Source organism: Aythya ferina, assembly GCF_964211825.1.
Source record: "Aythya ferina genome assembly, chromosome: 1".
Classification (NCBI taxonomy): domain Eukaryota; kingdom Metazoa; phylum Chordata; class Aves; order Anseriformes; family Anatidae; genus Aythya; species Aythya ferina.
Window position 1 is genome coordinate 97,704,672 of NC_140296.1, and position 21,883 is coordinate 97,726,554.

The 21,883-nt window shown below is 36.0% G+C and overlaps 1 protein-coding gene across 3 annotated transcripts in view; it reads left to right on the top strand.

Moving 5' to 3' along the window:
* The window catches only part of USP25 (ubiquitin specific peptidase 25), a 93,447-nt gene that overhangs the window by 50,135 nt on the left and 21,429 nt on the right, over nt 1-21,883 (top strand). For all 3 annotated transcript variants that reach the window (XM_084516730.1, XM_084516728.1, XM_084516729.1), the window contains exons 6-15: nt 2,088-2,174; nt 7,770-7,907; nt 8,806-8,882; nt 9,611-9,684; nt 11,160-11,308; nt 13,802-13,929; nt 14,739-14,834; nt 15,175-15,336; nt 17,039-17,247; nt 17,959-18,029. In XM_084516730.1, coding sequence (XP_084372856.1) covers nt 2,088-2,174; nt 7,770-7,907; nt 8,806-8,882; nt 9,611-9,684; nt 11,160-11,308; nt 13,802-13,929; nt 14,739-14,834; nt 15,175-15,336; nt 17,039-17,247; nt 17,959-18,029 — 1,191 coding nt within the window. The remainder of the gene's footprint in view (nt 1-2,087; nt 2,175-7,769; nt 7,908-8,805; nt 8,883-9,610; nt 9,685-11,159; nt 11,309-13,801; nt 13,930-14,738; nt 14,835-15,174; nt 15,337-17,038; nt 17,248-17,958; nt 18,030-21,883) is intronic.

Genomic DNA, 21,883 nt, shown 5'->3' on the forward strand with positions numbered 1-21,883 from the left:
GAGGATTGAGTCAGTGGTTACTGGAGGCAACTGGGCCCATATTAAATAGTCTATGGGACCCACTGAGCTCCATCCAGTGGAGTTGAGAGAAGAGGGTCAAGTCCTAGCAAGGCTGCTGTCTGTCATCTTTAAAAGTTTACTGAGAATCAGAGGTTTCTGATAAGCTGGGGATCTTTGAGATGGTCAGCCTTTGCTTGGTCAAGCAAATGTTCTGACTGCAGTTGTTAAAATGGGGTGTTATTTAACATTTTAACAATGAGTTGGAATATCTGTACAGGTACTTAAAAGGATTCAAATGGATTTAGAAAAAAATAAGAGAAAATAATTTTAAAAGAAGAAAATCAGAAATAAGGTGGGAAATAAAGAGCTAATACTTACTGAAATGCCAGGCAAAATCATAAAGTTTATTACAATTTTCTGTACTAAATTTGGATGTGTTATGAAATTGGCCAGCTCAGCTGCTTGGCACTTTGATAGCACTTGGATTAGTCATGGAGAGAAGTCAGTCTTTGGACATTATATTTCAACAGCTGGTTTATTTTGTGTGTAAGGCATTGCTATGTTTCGCTTGATGAAGAGCCCATCAGTGGAATGTTGTTACATCATGAGACATAACTTCAATTAGTACGAACTTCTAGAATGACACTTGAATTAAATATTAACATTTTCTATGGTTTGAGTAAGTAAACAAAGGACTCGGTGTTTTAATCTTTCTTCTCTGCAAGGAAGGATAAAAGGGAAACCTGTATTCTGACCATCAAAACAGCTGGGGAAAAAAAAGCTTGCCTACTTGATTATATTGATTTAGCATGTGAGAAAGGACTTTTCTCGGTGGTGTTTTTGTCTTCTTAAATCTAAAAGTGTTAGGAAATACAACTTTGATAGCCGCCTGATTTTGCTGGAGATGGTATATGGGAAGAGGTCAAACTCGGAAAAGGGTCTTTCATGAGGAGAGCAAATTCTTACAAACTCATCTTTTTTTTCCATCCAATGTGTTTCAAATTCTTGGAATAAACCCACTGCCTCTTCACAATTTGAGTTTCACTTTCTTGGCGTTATGGAGTTGAAATCCTGTTAAGTCCATTGTGGTCTGTGACTTAAGTCTTTACCTGTGTAGAACAAATTGTGGGATCAAAGTCTACTGCCAGAGTAGGCAAACTCTGCCTTTCAAAAATAAATAGCTAATATGTGGTCAGGGAAAAAAAAAGTTACAGGCTGTAAAACCAAATGGGATGAATTAGAGGGTAAACCTCTCCTGTGCTTCTCTGAGTGTGTTTAAAATATGTTAAACCCTTTCTTCATCCAGATGCTGATCTGTGGTAGAATTAAGCCTAACTTACCTTTAAGAAGCACTACATCTTCAACTTTAACCGAAGCAGTTCATGCCTATACAGAAAAGCAACAATGCGGTTACATCAGTGCTTTGGACTTCAGTCCTCAGCCACTGCTTTGGACTTCTATTTTTGCAATCAGTTGTCTTTTTCTTGTACTCTCTTGGCTCCAGGCTCTGTGTTACTCTATGGTGTTCTTCACAGGTGTACCCTTTTTCTTGTCCTGTTGTACATAAAATTAGAATAACAGCAGTTCCTTATTTGCTAAGTTGTGTAACCCTGGTTTCCTTACTCTAACATGCAGTATTCAAATCCTGGAGGAATGGAAAGAATGGAATAAGTACAGATTGCAAGTGGATTTAAGTTGCAATTACAAAGATATAGCCTCTCTGCATTGAGGCGGTAGACAATAGAGGGGCTACAAGGCAAATTTTACATAGTCAATGAAGCTTTTATTTTGATTTGAAAACTAACAGCTATACAGTTAATAAAATGCGCTGAAAAAAGTAATTTATTCTACCTATCATATAAACTTATTTTTTCATTTAAGTATAAAGTTTTTTTTTAATTATGCTTTTTCAGTAAAGTAATTGTGTAATGTTGAAAATGTATTTAGCAAAGTTTAAGTAAAACAATATATAATGGTAAAGTTTCATTTTAGAAGCTATATATTTAACATTTAATTTATTGGCACACTTTGGAATAATTTTTTAGGGTTTTCAGATGTGCTGTAACACTTTATTTGTTTCTTTTCAGTCATTATTTAATCTACTGGAGTTTCGAAGACTAGTTTTGAATTTCAATCCTCCTGCAAATGCTCAAGACTTGCCTCGAAACCAAAAGGTAAAATTAGAAGCTGACTTCCCCTAGTGGTTAATAACGGCATTTCTCTATTGTAATTGATTTTTGCACTGCTCTCTAGTTCAAATTAGCACAGATGTTATAGGTGCCAATTAATATCGCTCTGAGCTTCTTATTATGGATCTTACATAAAACACTTTGGCTTTGTAGTAGAGTACCTCTCTTAACATCCTGCCCTGTAGACTGCTCAGCAAACAACCGCATAGACTAGATTCAGTGGAAGGGCTACTCTGAGCCTTGTGCAACAGCTGTGGCAGCACTGATGCTAGTGGGTGAGCATTTTTAATGTGGAAGTAGTTTGTATGAAGAAGCATGTTTTATTCTGCACCCCTTGCACTGTGCAGCTGTGGGCATACTTTTTGGTTAGTCTGCATGTGTTTGATCTGTATAGGTTTTTTGGCAGCTTTGTTAGCGTTGACCTGGCCCCCTCATTGCTTTTTGGGGATGTTTATTATTTGCAACTCATGATCTGAGATTAAGCTTTTGATTATTAGCTAGTCTCTTCTGGACATTTAGCAAAGTGATTGTAAACATAAATTTTCTCATGCTCATTCTGGTATTCATATGGGGTTGTGGAACAGAGGAGTTGGCTCAGGTTTCTTGTAACCTCAGGTTAATGTGGAAGAATGGGCATGGACTGACAGACAAAACAGGCCAAGTTTTCTTCCTTCAGTAGATGCTCTCTGAGGAAAAATGCATAGGAGTACACTGAATTCTGTGCTATAAAATAGTTAAAGAAATGGAAAGAGGAAGTAGCTGCATGAAATGTGAAAACACTTAATGTCCTGGTTTTTCAGGTAAACAGAGCAATGAATTCTTGCATATCCAGAAATTAGACTGTTGTCCTTTACTCCTTCCTTTTAGATTTTACACATGGAGTGTGTTGTCAGCCTGTTTTTATTTGTTTGGCACTTCAGGCTTGATTGGAATGTTCACTAGCAAAAATTAAGCTGCAATTCAAACAAACAAACAAACAAAAAACAAAGAAATTAGTGTCCATTTTCAAAACCTCTAGGTATGCACCGTTAAAGGGAAGTTGCATGTTCAATCATAATTGTATAATCCCTTTTTCCACCTGCACCCTCATTCCCCCCACTGAAGAACAAGGTGTCACTTGTTTTCTTAAGGAAAAAAATGTTTGCAATAGATTGTGAGATGGTGTGCAGATACAGCATTGGTAGTGTTGGGAACATATCACAAGAGTGTGGCAAGATGGTGTATTTTAGTAAGGGCAGAATAAAGTCATGTTATGTTCTACCAAAGAGTTTTCCTGAAATATTTAATTATTTTTTTTTTAGATTGACTTTCTGGCCTGTGTTTCATTATTGGTTGTTTTAATAATATACTCCAGTACTCAAATTTCTTTACCGTCATTTTTGAGGGCTTAAAAAGGCAGTTGGCATCAAAGAGGAGATACGAAATAGATAATGCCATGTTGTTGTCTTTGAAAAATGGCTTACCAGAGCATTGATGTTAGAAGCCATATGCGACTTTAGCAATTCCAAAGTGCTATTGCTTAGAAATTCTGACCATGACAAACAATACTAAGGCTGTGTAAATTTGTGAGACACTGAGCAAATGATAGGGAGTTGTGTAGGAACCTACTGCAAGCCTGCTAGTAAGATTAGCAGTAGTTTGTATCCTCTCCTACGTCTAAATACCAGAATGGAATTGTAAATTATTTATGCACTCATATCTCTTATCTGCAGCTCAAAGGGGATTGCATTTATGTTGAAATATGTTGTGGGTAGACGTTCAGAAAAGAGAACTCTTCATTAGTTGAAACATAGACAGTAGAAATAAATAGGCATGTCCCCAAATATGGTGCTTATATTTCATTATATGGTGAAGACAAGTAGAATCAAATTCATTTAAAGTTGTAATATAAACCTCCACTTGACAAGAAAAAAAAGTCCTGGAGAAAAAATGCCCTGGAAAATGTACTTCTGTCTTCTTACTTGTTTTAAAAAATATCGTGACTCAGTGTTGTTTTTTTTTTTTTCTCTCTCTTTTTTTTTTTTTTTTTTTTTTGGTGCTGATAGTGGTTTGTGTGTGTGGTTTGTTTTTTTTTTGGTTTTGCTTTTTTTTTTCCCCACTTAATCTTAAATGCTGGGTGTGACTTACATAACCTGCTAATAAAGAAAAAAATTAATAATCTCAGATTTTCAAGACCTTGGTTTACATCTTGTCATCTTGTTTTGTTTCTGTTTGATGGAAAGTAGGGTTTAATTCTAAGATTGTGACAGTGTCTTGATATAGAATTAAAGCATTTGGTTGCACTTCAGGCAATATTCCATAGTAAGATGTTTCCATCCTTTCCTATCAATATATTGAATCTAAATGCCGGTAATAATTTGACATGTAAAATTTTTCATCCAGAAGTCATTTGTATAAATTTTTTACTTAAGCAAACAAAAAAACCCACTGCCACCAGCACAAAAAAAAATGCACGCATGTTTGCCTCAGTTAACTGGACTTTGTTTTTCTTGTTTTTCAAACATTGGCATACATTTAAAATCTCAGATCAGTTTTTTCTTCTCATGTGAAATTCCTTTTCCTCGGTTGGTGTGTTACTCAGCTTCTTCCTGCGGAACAAAATATGGTTGGCTGTAGTCACTGCAGCCCCTGTGCCCTCCCAGCTCTCTTAGCTCCTGCTGCCATGCAGCTCCAGCTGTATGCAGTGAGGCCACCTGAATATTTGGTGTGGACTGGATCTTCAAGAAGCTTTTTATTATCACAAGAAAGGGGTTACTGTATTACAGGTCAGCATGTCCTTCCCAGTGTTTCAACATTATTGTTATGCCAGTGTCCTGGCATACTGACTGAGAATAATGAATGCTTGCTATGCATTAAACATCTAGATTGCTTTAGAAGCATTTCTTAATCATAGATTGTCCCAACATCAGAGCATTAAGAAGTTGCTTATGCAGGCAAGATGGGTGATAAAATAGAGAACATTTTAGATGATAAACTTTCTGTACAGCTTTTGTTTTAAAATTGATTTTAACTTTTTTCTCATTTCATGTAGAGTGTACTTGAATATTGAGAACCTTGTGCTGTGCTGTGGTTACTTCAGCAGTTCTTTTTGTAATAAAATGTGAGTCCTTTGTAGAACTGTCCATGGCTTGGGGACTGGCTCACATCCACTTGAAGATTTTAGGCTTTGTTTAGTCAGAATCGCTGTTTGTTGAGCTAATGCCTACATGTTAAAGGATGATGGCAAATGCATTAAAGAGAGCTTTCAAAAAAAAACCCAACACATTTTATTCATTTTAGAGAACCTTTTTCGGCTTTAGAGGAACATTTGTTCTGAGTAATCATTTTGAAATCAGTAGCCAGTTGATAACCCAAAACTACAATTATTTCTGAAACTCAGCAAAGTAAGTAGTGTAAGACTGGGTGGGTAATGCAAGAATGCTTATTGCTTCTGCAATTCAAATTTAATAAAAGAAAGATGATATCTAGATTATTCTTTGGTCAATCATCTACACGTATATTATGCCTGTGAACAGGTGATTGCTAGTTCTGAAGCATCTTGATAAAATGTATCTAAAACTCTGTTCATCTTTAGTAGATCACTTTATGAAAATAGTAAGAACAAATCACTTCAGAACTTGTTTCTCTGTTTTCTTGTTAGAAATTGATTTAAAGATATAAATGGAAAACTGATTTTATTCTAATTATGAAGACTGATTGCTGAATTAGGGTGTCATTTGACAAAGTCTTCAGCCTTTTCTGTGAACATTGGTGTAATTGGTCAATGTTTTGCAAGGTGTACTAGAAGAGCAAGTGAAACATTTTGGGGATTTACATGACCAGAAGTAGTTTTTAAGTAATAAGCAGAACACATTCCAGTTCCACACAATGCATGGTTTTTAAAGATGAAATAAAAGACTGTATGTACTAGAAGCTTTATGTGCACTGGATTCACAGGTGAATAACTAAACAGGTCTGCTCTTTGATGAGCACATTTGTCACCAAGTTATTCCAGTTTGGCCCGTATCTGACATCTGTGCTGTGTTTGTATCATAATTTGTTCTACATGCAAGTGGATATTACATGGGTTTTAATTTCACAAGCGTGTGTCAACTATTTGCTCGGGAGTAAGAATGATATCCAGTCTCCACAGCAGTAAAATTGTGGATTAATCTATGGTGTGATTGATTGTGTTTCAATTTACTTGTTTTTCATTATACAGGTGAAGGTAGTTCTTTTGTTTCTTTCCTGGAAACCATATAATTTTTTATTTATTTTTTTTAAGTTTTCAAGAGAGCAGGCTATTTCTGTTAAGAGAAATAACAATCTATTTACACGTTATAAATTCAGAGTCTTCAGGTAACAAAAAAACTTCAAACAAAGGCAGTGCATAGGCTCACAAGTAATTCTGCTAGATTTAGAGAGGGATGCTAAGTCAACAAAAGTGATGCATATGGTTGCAGTGTTTTACTTGAGGCTTTGTAAAATCTGCCTGCACTAACTGATAGGGCTGTATGTGGTGTTCTTTGAGGAACCTGCATGCTTTCAACTTTCTTACACTAAATGAAGCTTGCATGCTATTTCTTATCTCATCTAATTATTCTTGTGTTGTATTTTTAATAATTCACTCAACTTCAATTTTTTTTCTTCTGCTCAGTGTATCAGATGCACACATAATTGTAAATAGCTTTCCTCCATTGTTTATCCAATTAACTTCACTTTTGCTATATTGGAGTTGTATGATAAGTGTAGGGATAAGTCATACCTGATAATGAGATGCAGTGATTATATGGAAAAATATTTTTCTTATAAAACTAAAATTCCATGGATTATCCTGTAGGGAAAAGGTATCTCTTTTCTTTTTTCCTTTTCATTCTCCAGTATGGTTGTAAGCTATGTATATCAGCTGAAATTTGTTTAGTGGCTCCCAAATAAGATTCATGGTAAGACATACAAAACTGGGGTCACACGCCTAATAGAAATGAGCATGGAGAAGTTGGCTTGTGGCGCTGGGTGTGTAATATTTAGTAGTAAGTCTTGGGATTAACTGTTTTGTCTTAAGCTCAGCTCAGCTTTTCCACATGTTCATTCAGCCTTATTTTGAGCCAAACAGCCATGTCTAGTTGTGGTTTCATGGAGGTTTCAGTTCTTGAAGTGTAGTTTTCTTTCCAGAGAAGGTTATTGTGTAAATAGGACGTTATCTGTAATCAGTGGGAGGTTCCCTCTGAACATCAGGAAGCACTTCATTGTGCAGCTGACCAGACACTGGTGCAGGCTGCCCAGAGAGGTTGTGGAGTCACCCTTCCTGAAGAGCTTCTTTGAAGCTCCCTGGCATGGTCCTGGGCAACCGGCTCTGGGTGTCCCTGCTTAAGCAGGGGCCTGGACAGGATGGCCACCATCTTTTCCAACCTCAACTAGCCTGTGGTTCTGTGATAAAACTAAAAAGTAAAAGCCAGGTAACACAATCTTGGTAGTAATGCGTGTAAGTTTAAGTATTAGTATGACAACTGGTGGAATATTTGTTTAGCTCATTCAGTAACACTTCTTAAAACTATGTTTTTGTTGCTGCTTTGTTAAATATTTTTAATTCTTCAAATACAGGAACATAGGAATCTGCCTTTCATGCGTGAACTGAGGTACCTGTTTGCACTTCTAGTTGGTTCAAAGAGAAAATATGTCGACCCATCTAGAGCAGTTGAGATTCTTAAAGATGCTTTTAAATCAAATGATTCCCAACAGGTAATTTTTGTGCAATTTTATTCAAGATTATGCATGCTCTCATATGGTCATCTAGCAATAGGGAATACTTAAAATGGACAATCAAAAAGCCAAAATGTCCACAGGTGCTAAAAAGAGAATTCTAATTATTAGTCTTTTTGAACATTTTTTTCTAATATTGTGACCTCCAGTAACCTTTATTTAAATAAATATAAAAAACAAATTTAATAAATAATCTCTGGCATCATGACTACCAGATGCAGTACACTTTCTTACTTTCTTATTATATTAGAAACCTCAAAGTAAAGTACCTAACACCCTTTTTGAAACCTTCTTAGTAGTCCCACTTTTTTGCTTTTAGGGCTTAGTTTAAAGTCTAAGTTTGTGTTTTTTGAAAGAGTTTAATTTTTCTGATCTTACACATCCAAGGCTGTGTAAGCCAAGTATACTATTTGTCTAGATACTGGTTTTGTGGGCCATAATATCCATATTCAAGTATCTTGCCTAAATCACTGCATCTGTATTTTGCTTTTCTGAGAAACACTTTGTTTCTTCATAAGATTTATTTTTCGCTCATGAGGTTATATGGTTAAGGTATTTAGCTGCAGCAACATGCTGAATTTAGTGCTTGGTGAAAGTAATATTAGTCACCACTTGATAGATACCAAAGGGTTTGAACAATGGGATTCATGAGATGCCTTTGAATTGCCATGGTATGAAAGCTGAGCCCAAGTAATGAGAATCACAGGACTGTGAAAGCTACCCGTAAAAAAACAAAACTATGGCATAGTCTTAGGCATAGTGTGACTCTGGAGTTCTTGTAAGAGGATGTGCTTCTATGCTGATCATGTAAAGTGGTACTTCATTGTATTCTGTAGTATATGTGAATGTTTACTGACCGTTTAATATTTTCCAACAGCAAGATGTTAGTGAATTTACACACAAATTATTAGATTGGTTAGAAGATGCCTTCCAAATTAAAGCTGAAGAAGAGAGGTAAGATTGTTCTACTACTCTCTAAATTGAACATTTCAATAAGGAAAAGGCAACCCAACCAAATGAAAATCTGTCTCTAACTGTATGGCTGAAAAAGATCCAACTCTATAGCTTATATCAGTTAAAATGTAATTTTCCATACATGCTGATACTTTAAATTTACCATTAATTTCCTTTTTCACCTACTTCTTTTATGTTAGAAATCTTAATGAATGAATTCCAAAATTTCTGAACAATAGAGATATATATTGTCAGTAATGTTAGCTTGTTTCTCACTTGAGTGTAGTTTTACTTTTCAGTACTATAGTGTAAATTCTTCAAAACCTTGCTCCTGTTTCCCTTTTCAGAAGATAATGTTCATAGTTTGTGTACGTGAACATCTGTAAACTGTCTTTTGAATATGCAATTGTTTCTAGAGTGTTGGAAGAAACTTTTTTTTTTTCTTTTTTTTTTACAAGGGCTATGTGCTATTTAACCACTCACAAAATGAATTTGATTTACATAAATTTTCTTGAAATGAAGCACTTCTGAAACTTAATTTTCAGATTGTACTTACTATTGCAAATATGTGAATTGTTATTGCCTTTAGTGGAAAGAACAAAACATAATGAACTGTAACTAAGTAAAATAGGCGGCATTTCCATAATGAATTCAAAATATTCTACTCTTATTTTTGTAAAAAGATTTACGGCTTTGTGGGATCTTGCGCTAACACACTCTGTTTTCAGGGATGGAGAGAAACCAAAGAACCCAATGGTGGAGTTGTTTTATGGACGATTTCTAGCAGTTGGTGTACTTGAAGGTATGCACCTGAATTTGCTCGGACTTCTCTGCTGGTGCCTGTTGAGTGCTTATCTAAGTACCTAGGTAAATGATGCATTTATATGATTTTAGCTGTCTGCAGAAATACACTTGGAGAATACACCTGCAGTGTGTGTCAAAAGGTTATCCTGAACGTGAATGTAGTGAACTTCAGCAGTCCAGGAAGACTGTTTTGATACCTTTCAGGAGTTGAGTGTATGTCCTGAAGCACAGAAGTTAAGGGGAGATGCTGAGCAAAAATGGTTGCAAGAACTGATTATCATGGCATTTTTGCCCTGCTAAAGGTGTACAGAAGTCAAACGACTGCATTTCCTACAGCTAGTCTCTGACACTCTGCTTCAGTTAATAAAATTTTGAATTTCAATTACTGCATTTTCTTCTGTACAGTTTCTGGTACAGATAACTCACCTTCTTAAAAGTATTGTTCCTTGAAAACAAGGAAACATCAGAAGCCTGGTCAAGGTCAATGTCACAGAGTGTGCTGAGGAGTCAGAGAGTGTAGAATGAGCTTCTCTTTGTTATCTACATTTAATTTGCAGATTTGCATTATTGTCAATTTCCAGGAGGCCGTCAGCTGTGAAAGCATTTTAATGTTGCTTATTCAGTCCCCATCCCAAGAGCAAATGTTTCTTGAGATGTGTTTGAATGAACCAGCTATAATCTTTAAAGTGTTTTCCAGGTTGTTTCTTGGCCTGGAATACTGTAGCTAATGCTGCTTTGCTGTCAGACTTCAAAAATGTTCTCCAGATTACTTGCTACTAGCTAGTATTCTCACTCTTCTGCATTTGAGTACTTTAGTCCCTCACATTCTCATCTCAACAGAGGAGATATAAAAAACAAACCAAGGAAAAGAAACTGGCTGATGCAAGAAGACTAAATTTATTTCATCCTAAAGTCAGTAACAATTTTAAATTGAAATCACTCGCCACCCATATTTCTTCTCATGTTTAAACATACATCTTTATGCACTATTACCAAATTACGATCTTGTTTTCAGGACAGAAATCATGAATGTGCTCTTGAGGCTTATTTTTGCAAAATGTATAAAGGGCAGCTTCATACCAGCAGTTCCACAGAGTGATGATACAGTACAGGGTTGTACTACTCAGCTGCTATTTGCAAGTGGAGGACTTTGACTTCACATCACAGTTTTACACACATAAAACATTGTGAGTTTTTTTGTTTGTTTTTTTTTTTGATATAACAGATAAGTGCAGAAACAAGGCAAAAATTGTTTAAGAAGAAAAACAGTCATTTTCAGTGTTATGTTGAAGCGACTTTTGAAGTATCTTAAAGATATATAAGTGAGTTGCTCAATAAGAAAATGTGAGCATTGTTCAGTAGACTAGGCCAGGTGACATAGAATTGTTTGTTTGGTGGTTATTGTTCTTTTGTTTTGTTTTACAGTTTTAGGAATGATCACTTAACCTTTAATGTTTAATTTCTTATGTGAAGGTAAAAAATTTGAAAACACAGAAATGTTTGGCCAGTATCCACTCCAGGTTAATGGCTTTAAAGATCTGCATGAGTGCCTAGAAGCTGCAATGATTGAAGGGGAAATTGAATCTCTCCATTCAGAAAACTCTGCCAAGTCTGGTCAAGAGGTGAGTTGAATGCTTCTGTGGGCTTCTCTCAAAATGTTACTGTCATGCTGTTTATTTTTCATTTTTTGTTGTTGTTGTTTTTGTCTTTTTTTTTTTTTTTTTTTTGTGTGTGTGTCTTGTGACCCACTGTTTATTGCCCTGCATGTTCTGATGTCTGGCATTATAGGTTCATTAATTTTGGGGCTTGTATCTCTTCTAGATTATTGAGAGAATCATCTTTTGGTATTACATCACTGGTTTCAACCTGTTGCTGGTATTTGATCTCCAGAGAGGTCATATTTCTCCTTTTATTATTTTATTTTATTTTATTTTATTTTATTTTATTTTATTTTATTTTATTTTATTTTATTTTATTTTATTTTATTTTATTTTATTTTATTTTATTTTATTTTATTTTATTTTATTTTATTTTATTTTTAACCTTTAATGGTTAAAAAAGGTTCTATAGTGGATGAAAGGATAGTCACGTGCTGTTCTAGTGTTAAACTTTGAGCTCTGTGAAGGTGTCTGGATTTTAATCAGTTTAGCTTCTTAGCATGTGAAAACATAGTCATGTTGACAGCAGTGGCAAAATGAGAAAGTTAACATTAAAACCTAAAGTAGAAAGCATTACTTTATTACTACCAGAGCCAAGTAAATTGATTATATTTCCCTGGACTTAAATAATTAATTTGTAGTGGCTGCAGCTATTAGTAGTGCTTAAAAATTAATGCCTCAAAGTTAGAAGATTTGGAATTACTGAAGGAAGCTGAATTTCTTGTCTCTGCTGAATAAAGTCTTCAAGTGGCATTCATCTGAGGTGATAGATGTCTAACTTGATATGGTAGTCTTGTGTATTGAGAGATCCATTTTATCCTGAAAGTAAGATTCTTTCTTGTTTCCACCATTCTTTTTAATGGGATGTTTAGTTCGTTGTTCACTATGTTTATAAAAATAGTGCATAAAAACCTCAGCCATGCAATAGGGTGTTGGCACGTGAGTTAACATTCAAACAGGTAAAAAGAAACATTCCCTATCCCAAGGAACTTAAAACCAAACTCAGGAAAAGATGGAGGTCAGTGTACACACTTGGGCTTAGAAGTAAGAAGAAAGTCAGATAGCAGTTGTCAGCACTATGGTTGATGAACTTCAGCATGTTAGGAGTTTACTCATTGTTAAGTGGTTTGGGGTCAGTAGAAAGGTTTTAGGGAAGGATTGTGATTTGGGTTTGCTGATTTTAGCACTGAAATGTACTGCTGTGTGAAGGAGCTGCACAACATAAGTTATAATTGGCTCCTTTAAAACTGAGGTGGTACTTGGTGAAGGCTAACACAGACAAGACCAGGGAAGGCAGCTCATTTTGTGTGGAGGATGAGGAGGTACTTTGAAGGCAGCGAACTAGGAAAATTCATCAACAGCCTGGGTAGCTGTTAGAGTGACAAGACTGTTTGCTAAAGCTTGGCGAGGGGAGAAGAGAGGAAATATAGCACTGAGTTGTGAAATAGTAAATAGTCGAGAAACTAGACCAGAATTTTAGCCATGAGCAAAGGAAGAAAAGTCTGTCTTGGAGGTATTACGTGAAAAGAATATTCAAGATGTTTTGCTGGGTAGAGAGCTTGAATTGAGCCCTGAGTCAAATACATTGGACATTGGCATCAAAATTGTCTGACAGCCATGTCTACAGTAATCAGGAGAAGCTCAGCTTGATGCTTAGACTTCCAAAATATATTAGATATCTATAAATGCATAGACTACATTTTTTTATTTTGGGGAGTGGAGATAAAAAAAAATAATTCTAATTCAGGAGATGGAATTAAATTTGTCTTGTAGTTGGGTTTACTGAGAAGCAAAGTATAAAAAGAGACTAAGGATAGAGCATTGATGAATATCCAAAGAAAGCTGGGATAAGGTGATAATAACAGGTTCATCCATGGACAGGTTAGCAGTGATTATGAGAGAGAAAAAACTTCAAGAGGCAGTTTTTATATGAAGGAGATTTCAAGAAAAAAAGTTTTCAGTTTTACAGTGCTGAGAGCACTTACTGATGTGTAAGGAGGTCATTAGAAACTTCGAGTGTTACCAGGTGAATGAAAGGGTCAGAAACGAGTCTGAGGGAACTAGAAGGAAGATCACTTCATAAAGTATAAACAAGCCTTTCTCTGGCCTTTAGAGAGTTATAGAAGAATAGTAGAACAGTTGGCAAGGCAGAGAGGTTCAAGAGTAGATTGCTTTTAGTACAAGTGAGATAAATGTGAAAGGAATGCCTTTCTGCCTGCTCTGCTTTAATGCAGTTAGCAGTAGGTGAGTTGAAATGCTCTGATGTGCACAGGTGACAAATGATCTCTGTTTTCAGTGAAGCTGAAAGACAGAAGCTTTAGAAAGCTTATGCTGATACACTCTCTAAAAGCAATTTCTACCACAGCTATGTCAGTGTGCAAGTATTGTACCATTATTACTGAAGTTCTGTTGCTGAAAGACATTTATTGTGGGTTTTTCTGTTTTTGCTTTGTTCAGCACTGGTTCACTGAGCTTCCTCCTGTCTTAACTTTTGAGTTATCAAGATTTGAATTTAATCAGGCTTTGGGGAGACCAGAGAAGATACACAACAAATTAGAATTTCCTCCAATTTTATACCTGGACAGGTACAGTATATTATCTGCAAAGTCTTAGTATAAATGTAAATTTAACGTCTTGAGTTTCATGAGGTTGCTAGTGCATCTCATAGCCAGGTAAATCACAGTAAATTTCTATTCTGTCTGAAAAAGTTGTAATTTCATGGGTTTCAGTGACTGCTTCAGAAAATATACACAGATAGCAACTTACGACATACTGCTACATCATGCCAAAACCCACTTACACTTCAGTTTTTAACTTATTACTAGGTAGTTATATACACAGGCAAAATACTCAGTAAAATGTCACTGTCTTGCAGTGTTTATTGGTCAGCTCAGGAAAGAGGGTGAGAAAAGTCAGATATTTCATGGTGTTCCAGGTAGACTGCATGGTTTGAAGATACCCAGAATGTAAGGACCTGCAGCATCAGTGCATGATGTCTGTATGTAGAGGTGAACTATCATCATGGCTTTCTAGATACTAAATGTTATTTGTGAGCCTAAGCAATGAAGCAAGATTATTGCTACCTGGCTGCTTCTAAAACCACTTCAGAAGCTTTCCAAATACTTGTTTGTATACATTTATAGGATGCATCCATGGTGTGTATGAATAGAGCTTTTGACACTGGGGATAAAGCATTACTGAAAGTTGGGGCACGGGGATGGGCATAATTAATTTACTTCTCAGGTCTTGATATGTTGTAGATAAAACAAGTTTTGGAGCATGAATTTTTTTCTTTGTTTTTTTGATTTTAGCACTAAGTGTCATTGCTGATGAATACAGACCTTGTTTTCAGTGTTCTAATTATATGGACTGATGTAACTTTCATGTTTTACAGGTATATGCACAAAAACAGAGAAATAACAAGAATTAAACGGGATGAAATCAAGAGACTCAAAGAGTATCTCACGGTTTTACAACAGAGATTAGAACGGTACTATAGATAATTGTTCCCAGTGTAAATGGAAATAATGTTATGGGCTATGTAGAACAGAATAACTCCTTTCAACTCTACATTTTGTGTAGTTGTTTGCTCTCAATTTCACTGCTGTATCTCTCTTCTTTTACCGTTTCCTTTGGAAACTGTTTAAGCATGATAGTTGTGGTTTATGGAACTTGCTAGGAAAGGCTTGCTTTATTTGTAGTCAACCAGAAAAAATCCGTTTTGTTTGTTTGATTTTTATTTTTTTATTATTATTATTTTGTGTTTTTTTTTTTTTTTTTTTTTTTTGGTATATGTGAGTGATGGCATTAATACATTTTATGGTTAACAGATATTTAAGCTATGGTTCTGGTCCTAAACGATTCCCCTTGGTAGATGTCCTGCAGTATGCCTTGGAGTTTGCCTCCAGCAAACCGGTGTGCACATCTCCAGTGGATGACCTGGGTGCTAGTGCCCCCTCCAGTGGGACGCTGCCTGCCCAGACCTCACCCAGGTAAGGGCTGCTTCCCAACTCTCCTCCCAGGGTGAGACACAAGTGACCTGTTCAGGGTAAATCCAACAGCTGAGAGAGAGGGGAAGAAATCTGTTTCATTCATTGGATTGATACAACCAGGCATCTCCTAAGGCTTATAGTGTAAGATTTCTGCTCTCTTTCTAGAAGTATTTTTCGTCACGACAGACTTAAAAATAAATTAAGACAAAAAGTTAACAATCTGGTATTCTCCAATGTGCCTGTAAGAACTTCTTTAGGTGGAGAACTACCATTTTCAAATGAAGCACAAGAACTATAGTGCTTGATGGTCCTGAACATCAAAACTTGTGTAGTTTTTTAAACAGCAGGTCGTTGTCCTTTGCTTACTTGAAAGGACATCTACATTTCCAAATAAACACAATATCTGATGAGGTTACTGGTTCCCAGGTGGCTTATATGGTTTTAAGAATCTGAATTTGGGCAGCACATATGTGCTGCAGAGTTTTCAGGTTTCTGGTGTAGATTTCTTTTAATTTTTGCTTGAGAGTTAAACTCTTTCTTCTATTTTGCTCTGCTTACATTCCTGATTGAGATAGTCAGGAACCTAACGGCCCAACTTTAAATTCAGAGTAGCCAAAGCATTAGGGAGATAAATGTCTAAGAAAGATCTTTTTCTCACTATTGAAGCTAGTAACTGTTAGTATTAGTTAATAAAGTAGAGTACAAGTTAGGATAGGTCTTGACTAGGTGAACGCTAACAATTTATAACAGAACTTTTTATATTGCATTCAGGAAGCTGGGCTCTGGTTCAGTCAAGATACTTATATTTTATACTTTGATGAAGTAAATGAGTCTAAGAAGCTTTTAAAAGATTTCAAATGTATTACTGATAGAATGCCAACATATATCTATTGATGACTGATAAGAAAAGCTTTTAAGTTGCCATTGACTGCATGACATACAATATCAGAAGTTCTATACTTTGTTCAGATTCCTATATAGAAAGTTTATTCTGTAAAAATTCAAGTCTTACAACTTTTGTCAACCTCTAAAAGTGTGAACACATGTTTTGAGGAGTGACACTAAGCTCTTAATATTCTGACAATGTTCTGAACTATAGAACAGTTCCTCAGGTTCCTCAGGCTGTATCGTGGTGCCATACCCAAAGTAAATAAACAGTGCCTTGCTAAGAAGGTCTGCAGATTCGTGTTACACGTTGGATTACATGTATGCCATCTTGTTGATAGGAGGAGAAAAACATGTAACAGATTTTCATTTTTAATATTCTGCCCGTCATAGAATTTTTGTAAGTTGGCCGCTTTAGTGTTTGAATCACAAGACTTGCTTGGAACAAGTTTAGTGCTAAATTCACAGCCAGCCATAAATATTAGAGTCTCTTGTATTATTTTTATTGTGTGACATTATCTGAAGGTGTTGAATAGCATTTCAAGTAAAGTAAGTTGTGACTTGACCGATCCAATTCCTTTATTTGTGATAATAGTAACCAAAGTTCTTATTGTGCTAATGTGGTATACCACAAAGTTTTCAGGATTTACGTAGTAATTTTCATATTGATGTTTTAGGTACTTCTCTTGGATTGCTCTGTAGGAAATTACCATTTTTTTTTTTTGTATTCAGATTAAAAGCTTGTTTTTATAGTGCAGCGTTTAGTATGTGTATGTGATGATTCAATTTTGGTATTTCGTGTTTTGAATGAATGCAGCACAATAGATCAGCAGGGGCCTTCCTCTTCAGATGTTCCAAGCACATCTCCTGTACAAAGATCAGTAATACATAAACCATTCACACAATCACGAATTCCTCCTGATCTGCCAATGCATCCAGCACCAAGGCACATCACTGAGGAAGAGCTTTCCGTCCTAGAAGGCTGTCTACATCGCTGGAGGACTGAAGTAGAAAACGATACTAGAGGTATTGCCACAAACTGGAGAACGTAGCCACATTTGGAAAGGACTTCTGGACATGGGAAGGGAGGGGAGGGAAGTAGCCTTAATGTGCATGTGTGTGTTGAATTGTTTTTTGTACTTCTGAACTTACCACTAGCATATAAGAAAGTCAGTTATACATCTTAGTAGACTTGGAGGTATATTGACTGAAGATGCAAACAGTGCATTGAGTTTGTTTAGCGCAGCTTTTTCAACAAAGGTTTCTGCATGCAAGGTATTGGGGGAGAGTAGAGCAAAATGGACGTGGGATCCATGCCGAAGGACCATCTGCAAATGCATTTTAGATGTCAGTGTGATAGTGGGCTAGGCCTAGACTTGGTGATCTGCAGAGGTGTTTAGGGTAGAGTGGCCCCTTCAGTGAGGGAGAATTCAGTGAATTTCTGAGCAAAGACTTTCTGGACTGGGTAGACCTTTTAGTCCATTCTGATGCCCTGAGGAAAACCATGTAAGTAGTTGTTCCAGCATCAGTGGGATTGGTTGAGTTTTAGGAAATGAGCAACAGTGGATCACAAATCATTATCTGCTTTCTCATCTGAAATTCATCATTGGGTCTATAGGTAGGTAAACAGATGCATCAATTGTGGAATGTACAGAGCCTTTAACGAGAAAAAATAAAGATATATTCCTGCACATTTATACAGCGTCACAGAAGAGGTTTTTTATTTTTTTCTTTTAGATTTACAAGAAAGTATATCTAGAATACATCGGACAATTGAATTGATGTACTCTGACAAAACAATGGTCCAAGTAAGTACAATTTCTGCATCAATAATAGATGTTTTTGTCACTTCTATTAAAATTCTTAGATGCTTGAAAAAGAGCGCAAGTATACAACTATTATATACAGTGGATTTAGAAATTTCATTGGAAAATCACTGTAGGTTTTGCAAGTCTTTTAATTATGCATAGTCAGATGAAAGACAATTATAATATTTTACGGGTGATGCGAGACAGATACAACATGCAACATGCTTAAGTTTAAGCAACTTCGTGATGAAAAGTCAAAATAAGTTCCATCTCTGATCAACTCTTTTGAATTCAGAACTAAAGTTTTAATCCGACTATAAAATTTTCTCACCCCCCAATTTGACCTTGTTACTTGGGAGTTTAATGCCTTTAAGGATGACAATGCATTAGGCACAAGAAACTATTATTTTTATATACCTTATACTCGATGTTTATTTGCCATTGTACATGTAAGTTGCAGCCTCCATACTAAGACTTGGGAACTCAAGGCTCCTGGTTTTAATTAATAGCTAGTAATGCCAGTAGGACTCTCTGTGTGGGACTTTTTTATTATTTTTGTTTTTTAAATGTCTCTATTTAATGTTCATCACAACCTTGACTTTTGGGCTAATGTGCATTTTGGGGAGATTCACATGCTCTGTAATCTGAAAGCAGTTTTAGAATGCTTTGTTCTGGAGTTACGGCTCCTGCTTTATTTCTGATGTTCACAAGCTCATGTATGCTTACTGAGACAGGTTTTAAGGTTAAGGCTTACTTCCTCTGTTGCTAACAGAAAGTAACAAGAGTTATTTTCCTTCCAAGTAAGATCTTTTCAGCTTAGTTTTCCTTGAGTTACTGTTTCATTTTGTATGTGGCTAGTAATAGTTCGTGGCAGCTGAACTCTGATGTTAAGAGTTTCAGGCAGACTGGCCTAGATGGCATTCTTTAAGCTTGCTGCTGGCAGGCTTTTTTTCATCAATGCTTGTTGTAACAGGAAGGCTACAGGCTACATCATCTAGCACTAAAATGAAGTAATTTATTGTTTTCACATTCAAATAGCTAGCCTTTGTTGGCTCATGTGTTTCTATCTATCTATATCTGACTAAGGTAATAGTCAGCAATCATTACACTGGAAAAAGGAGATTACTTAGTAAAGCACTTTTTCTTAGTACAGATTTGTACAATATAGATTAGATTTTTGTTTTGTTTTGAAAGAGAAAATAACAGAAATGGAGGAAGATAAGGATAGTATATAGTGTTGTAGAGGGAATTACTGTGCCATGCCTTAAAGTAGTGATGTCTGTTGTTAAGTTATTCTTAGGGAATTTTTTTTGACAAGGGAGAAAGGATATCTGTAGTTTCCTTAGATGGAATCTAAGGAGGACACAAGGAGAAGATAGGGAACTTCTTAAATAGTTCATAGAAAGACTAGGAAGTATTCTGCAAATATATAAATACTCTCCTTAAAAAGTCTAATTTTATGTGCCCAGATCTTACTGACTCACAGAAGAAAAGCTTTTAGTTCCTGCAATTGTATCGTTTAGAGGAAAAGATCAATACTGTGAATCTGTTCCCAGAGAATGGGGCAATACTAAGCTATCCAGTTGGTCAGATGCAGAGGTAGGCAGGAGAAAGGAGACAGCTGTATGCGCCCGCGTCTTCCCTGTTGTGCCAAAGTACCCACACTGACAAAAACAGTTCAGCAGCAGAAGGGCAACTTTCACTTCGTCTGTTAATTCACACAGATTCAGAAGCTAAATGATCCCTTCTTATGATATACATGTATATTCCTGAAATTTGTATTTTTCTTTGTCCTCCTGAATAAAGAGATTCCATCAAATGCTTATTTATATTTCCTCTTTTTTTTTTCTTCCTTCCATGAACCTATATTAGGTTACTGTGCATTTCATGAAGAAGGAACATTAACTTCTGTTTTTCAAGTCTGTAATGTGGAAGCCAGAAGGGGAAAAAACTATGTGTAAGGTAGCTTGTGATGCCGAAGAGGATTGCTGTAGTGACTATTCAGTGCAGTTGTTTAGACTGATAGCTTACACTGATAGCCCTTACACTGTTTTTGATGTTCATACATATAACATGCAAGTTCACTGTTGACCAGATGGGGTAAAGTCATATAGCCAGTGAAGACATAGTAAGTGTAATTTGAAGATGTTGGTTGTCTAAAAATTTGTTGTTTGCAATCCTCCTGGTCTACTTAAAATTCTAAGCTGGCCAGTGGTGCACACGTGAATGAAACGCTTTATGTCACAGTGAAATACTCTTTGTCATGTTGTTGCCGTTGAAAGGATGCCATTCTGATTTTCATAACTTTTTCTACCAGGTTGTTATTTTGGTTTAGGGGATGTTCTTTTTATTTCATTTTGTTGCTCTGATGCATCTGTTCTGTAACTGCATATGAAGAGCGTGGTGAAGTTCCATTTCTGTTTCATGAGTAGTAAGTGTAAGCTGTGGAGCTTATTGTAGACAATTTATTTTGTCTGTTGCCCTGGACCTTTAATTGTTGTTGATATAATGGCTTGTCATAAGAGACGCCTGTAGACACTGAATTTGCCTGTGTCTCAGCCACAGACTCTGGGGGGACATTCCTGGAAACTGCGTGGATGACTCTGACAGCCAGCCCTCCAGAGCTGGAGGAAAGGATAGGGACCTCCAAGCTGACCCAGTTAGCATGGCTTTAAGTAAAAGGATTTAAATTCACCTGGGATTGTACTGTTCTGTTTTTCAGTGAGAAAATTTTGTTGTTGAAGTCTGAAGAGAATTCACTTACCTTTTCTAATCAGGATCTGCATATATTTTTATATATGTATATAAAATATATGCATATGCATGGACTTGCCATCATTTTAAGAAGGCTTTTGTGCTGTTTTGATAGGATGTTAAAAACCCCCAGCACATTCAGATTTAAGGACTTGCTAGGATTTCTTCTGTATACACGTCTTGTGTTTGAAGATTTAGTGCAGTTTGGTATCTGGGATAAGAGTCTGTTTGATTCCAGCTGCTTTGCCGCCAGCCAGCTTTACAGTTCAAGGGAGGCTGCAAAATCTTCAGTACTTGCTTATCATCTGAAAGAGAGCAATCAGGTTAAGAATAACTTGAAGGAGTTTGTCAAGTCATAGTTGCACATATATTTATGGATACTGATTACTGTGGTGTTTAAATCACATTTCAGACAAATATTCACTACAACTTGTTAAGTAGACATTTCATCTACAGTATGGACTGTTATAGCAGTAAAAGATGCTATCATTCAGGCATATCAGGGAAAATCAGTTTTCTGTTGCATGTCCTATTTCAGCAGGTTAAAATAGATAAATCATTAAGATGCTTTTAAAATGTAAGTAAGGATTCTGCTTCTCTCTTCAAATTTAGAACTACTTGTATAGGAGCTAAGTATTCCATTCCTCTTACTTGCCAGTGAACACATGTAACCTGTCATGCTTTTTACACGGTCCTGGAAATTATCTCCTTCTCTTCCAGCCTTCTCTTTGCAATTGTTTTACTGATATAGAAAAACAGTTGTAGTTTTCATACATTGATTAACACTAGAAAAATTTTACCTTTTGGAAAGTGAAGTATTCAAATATGAGATATACCTTTAAATAAAGTCGCTTAAATATTGTACTTTTGATTTGCTATTGTTAGCTTGAATTTACATATGTCTTAGCAGACTTCAGTATTAGGTTACCAGGTCAGGACTGGAGCACATCATAGATGCTTAAGGCTGACATATTGAGGGGTTTTTGGAGATACAAGAAAAGTAAGAATGTTAAGGAATTAAAAAAAGAGGCTACTTGGCAGTAAAGATAGCAAAGTAGGCATTTGTGCTGGAGGTTCACTAATGCTTTCTAAGATCTCTT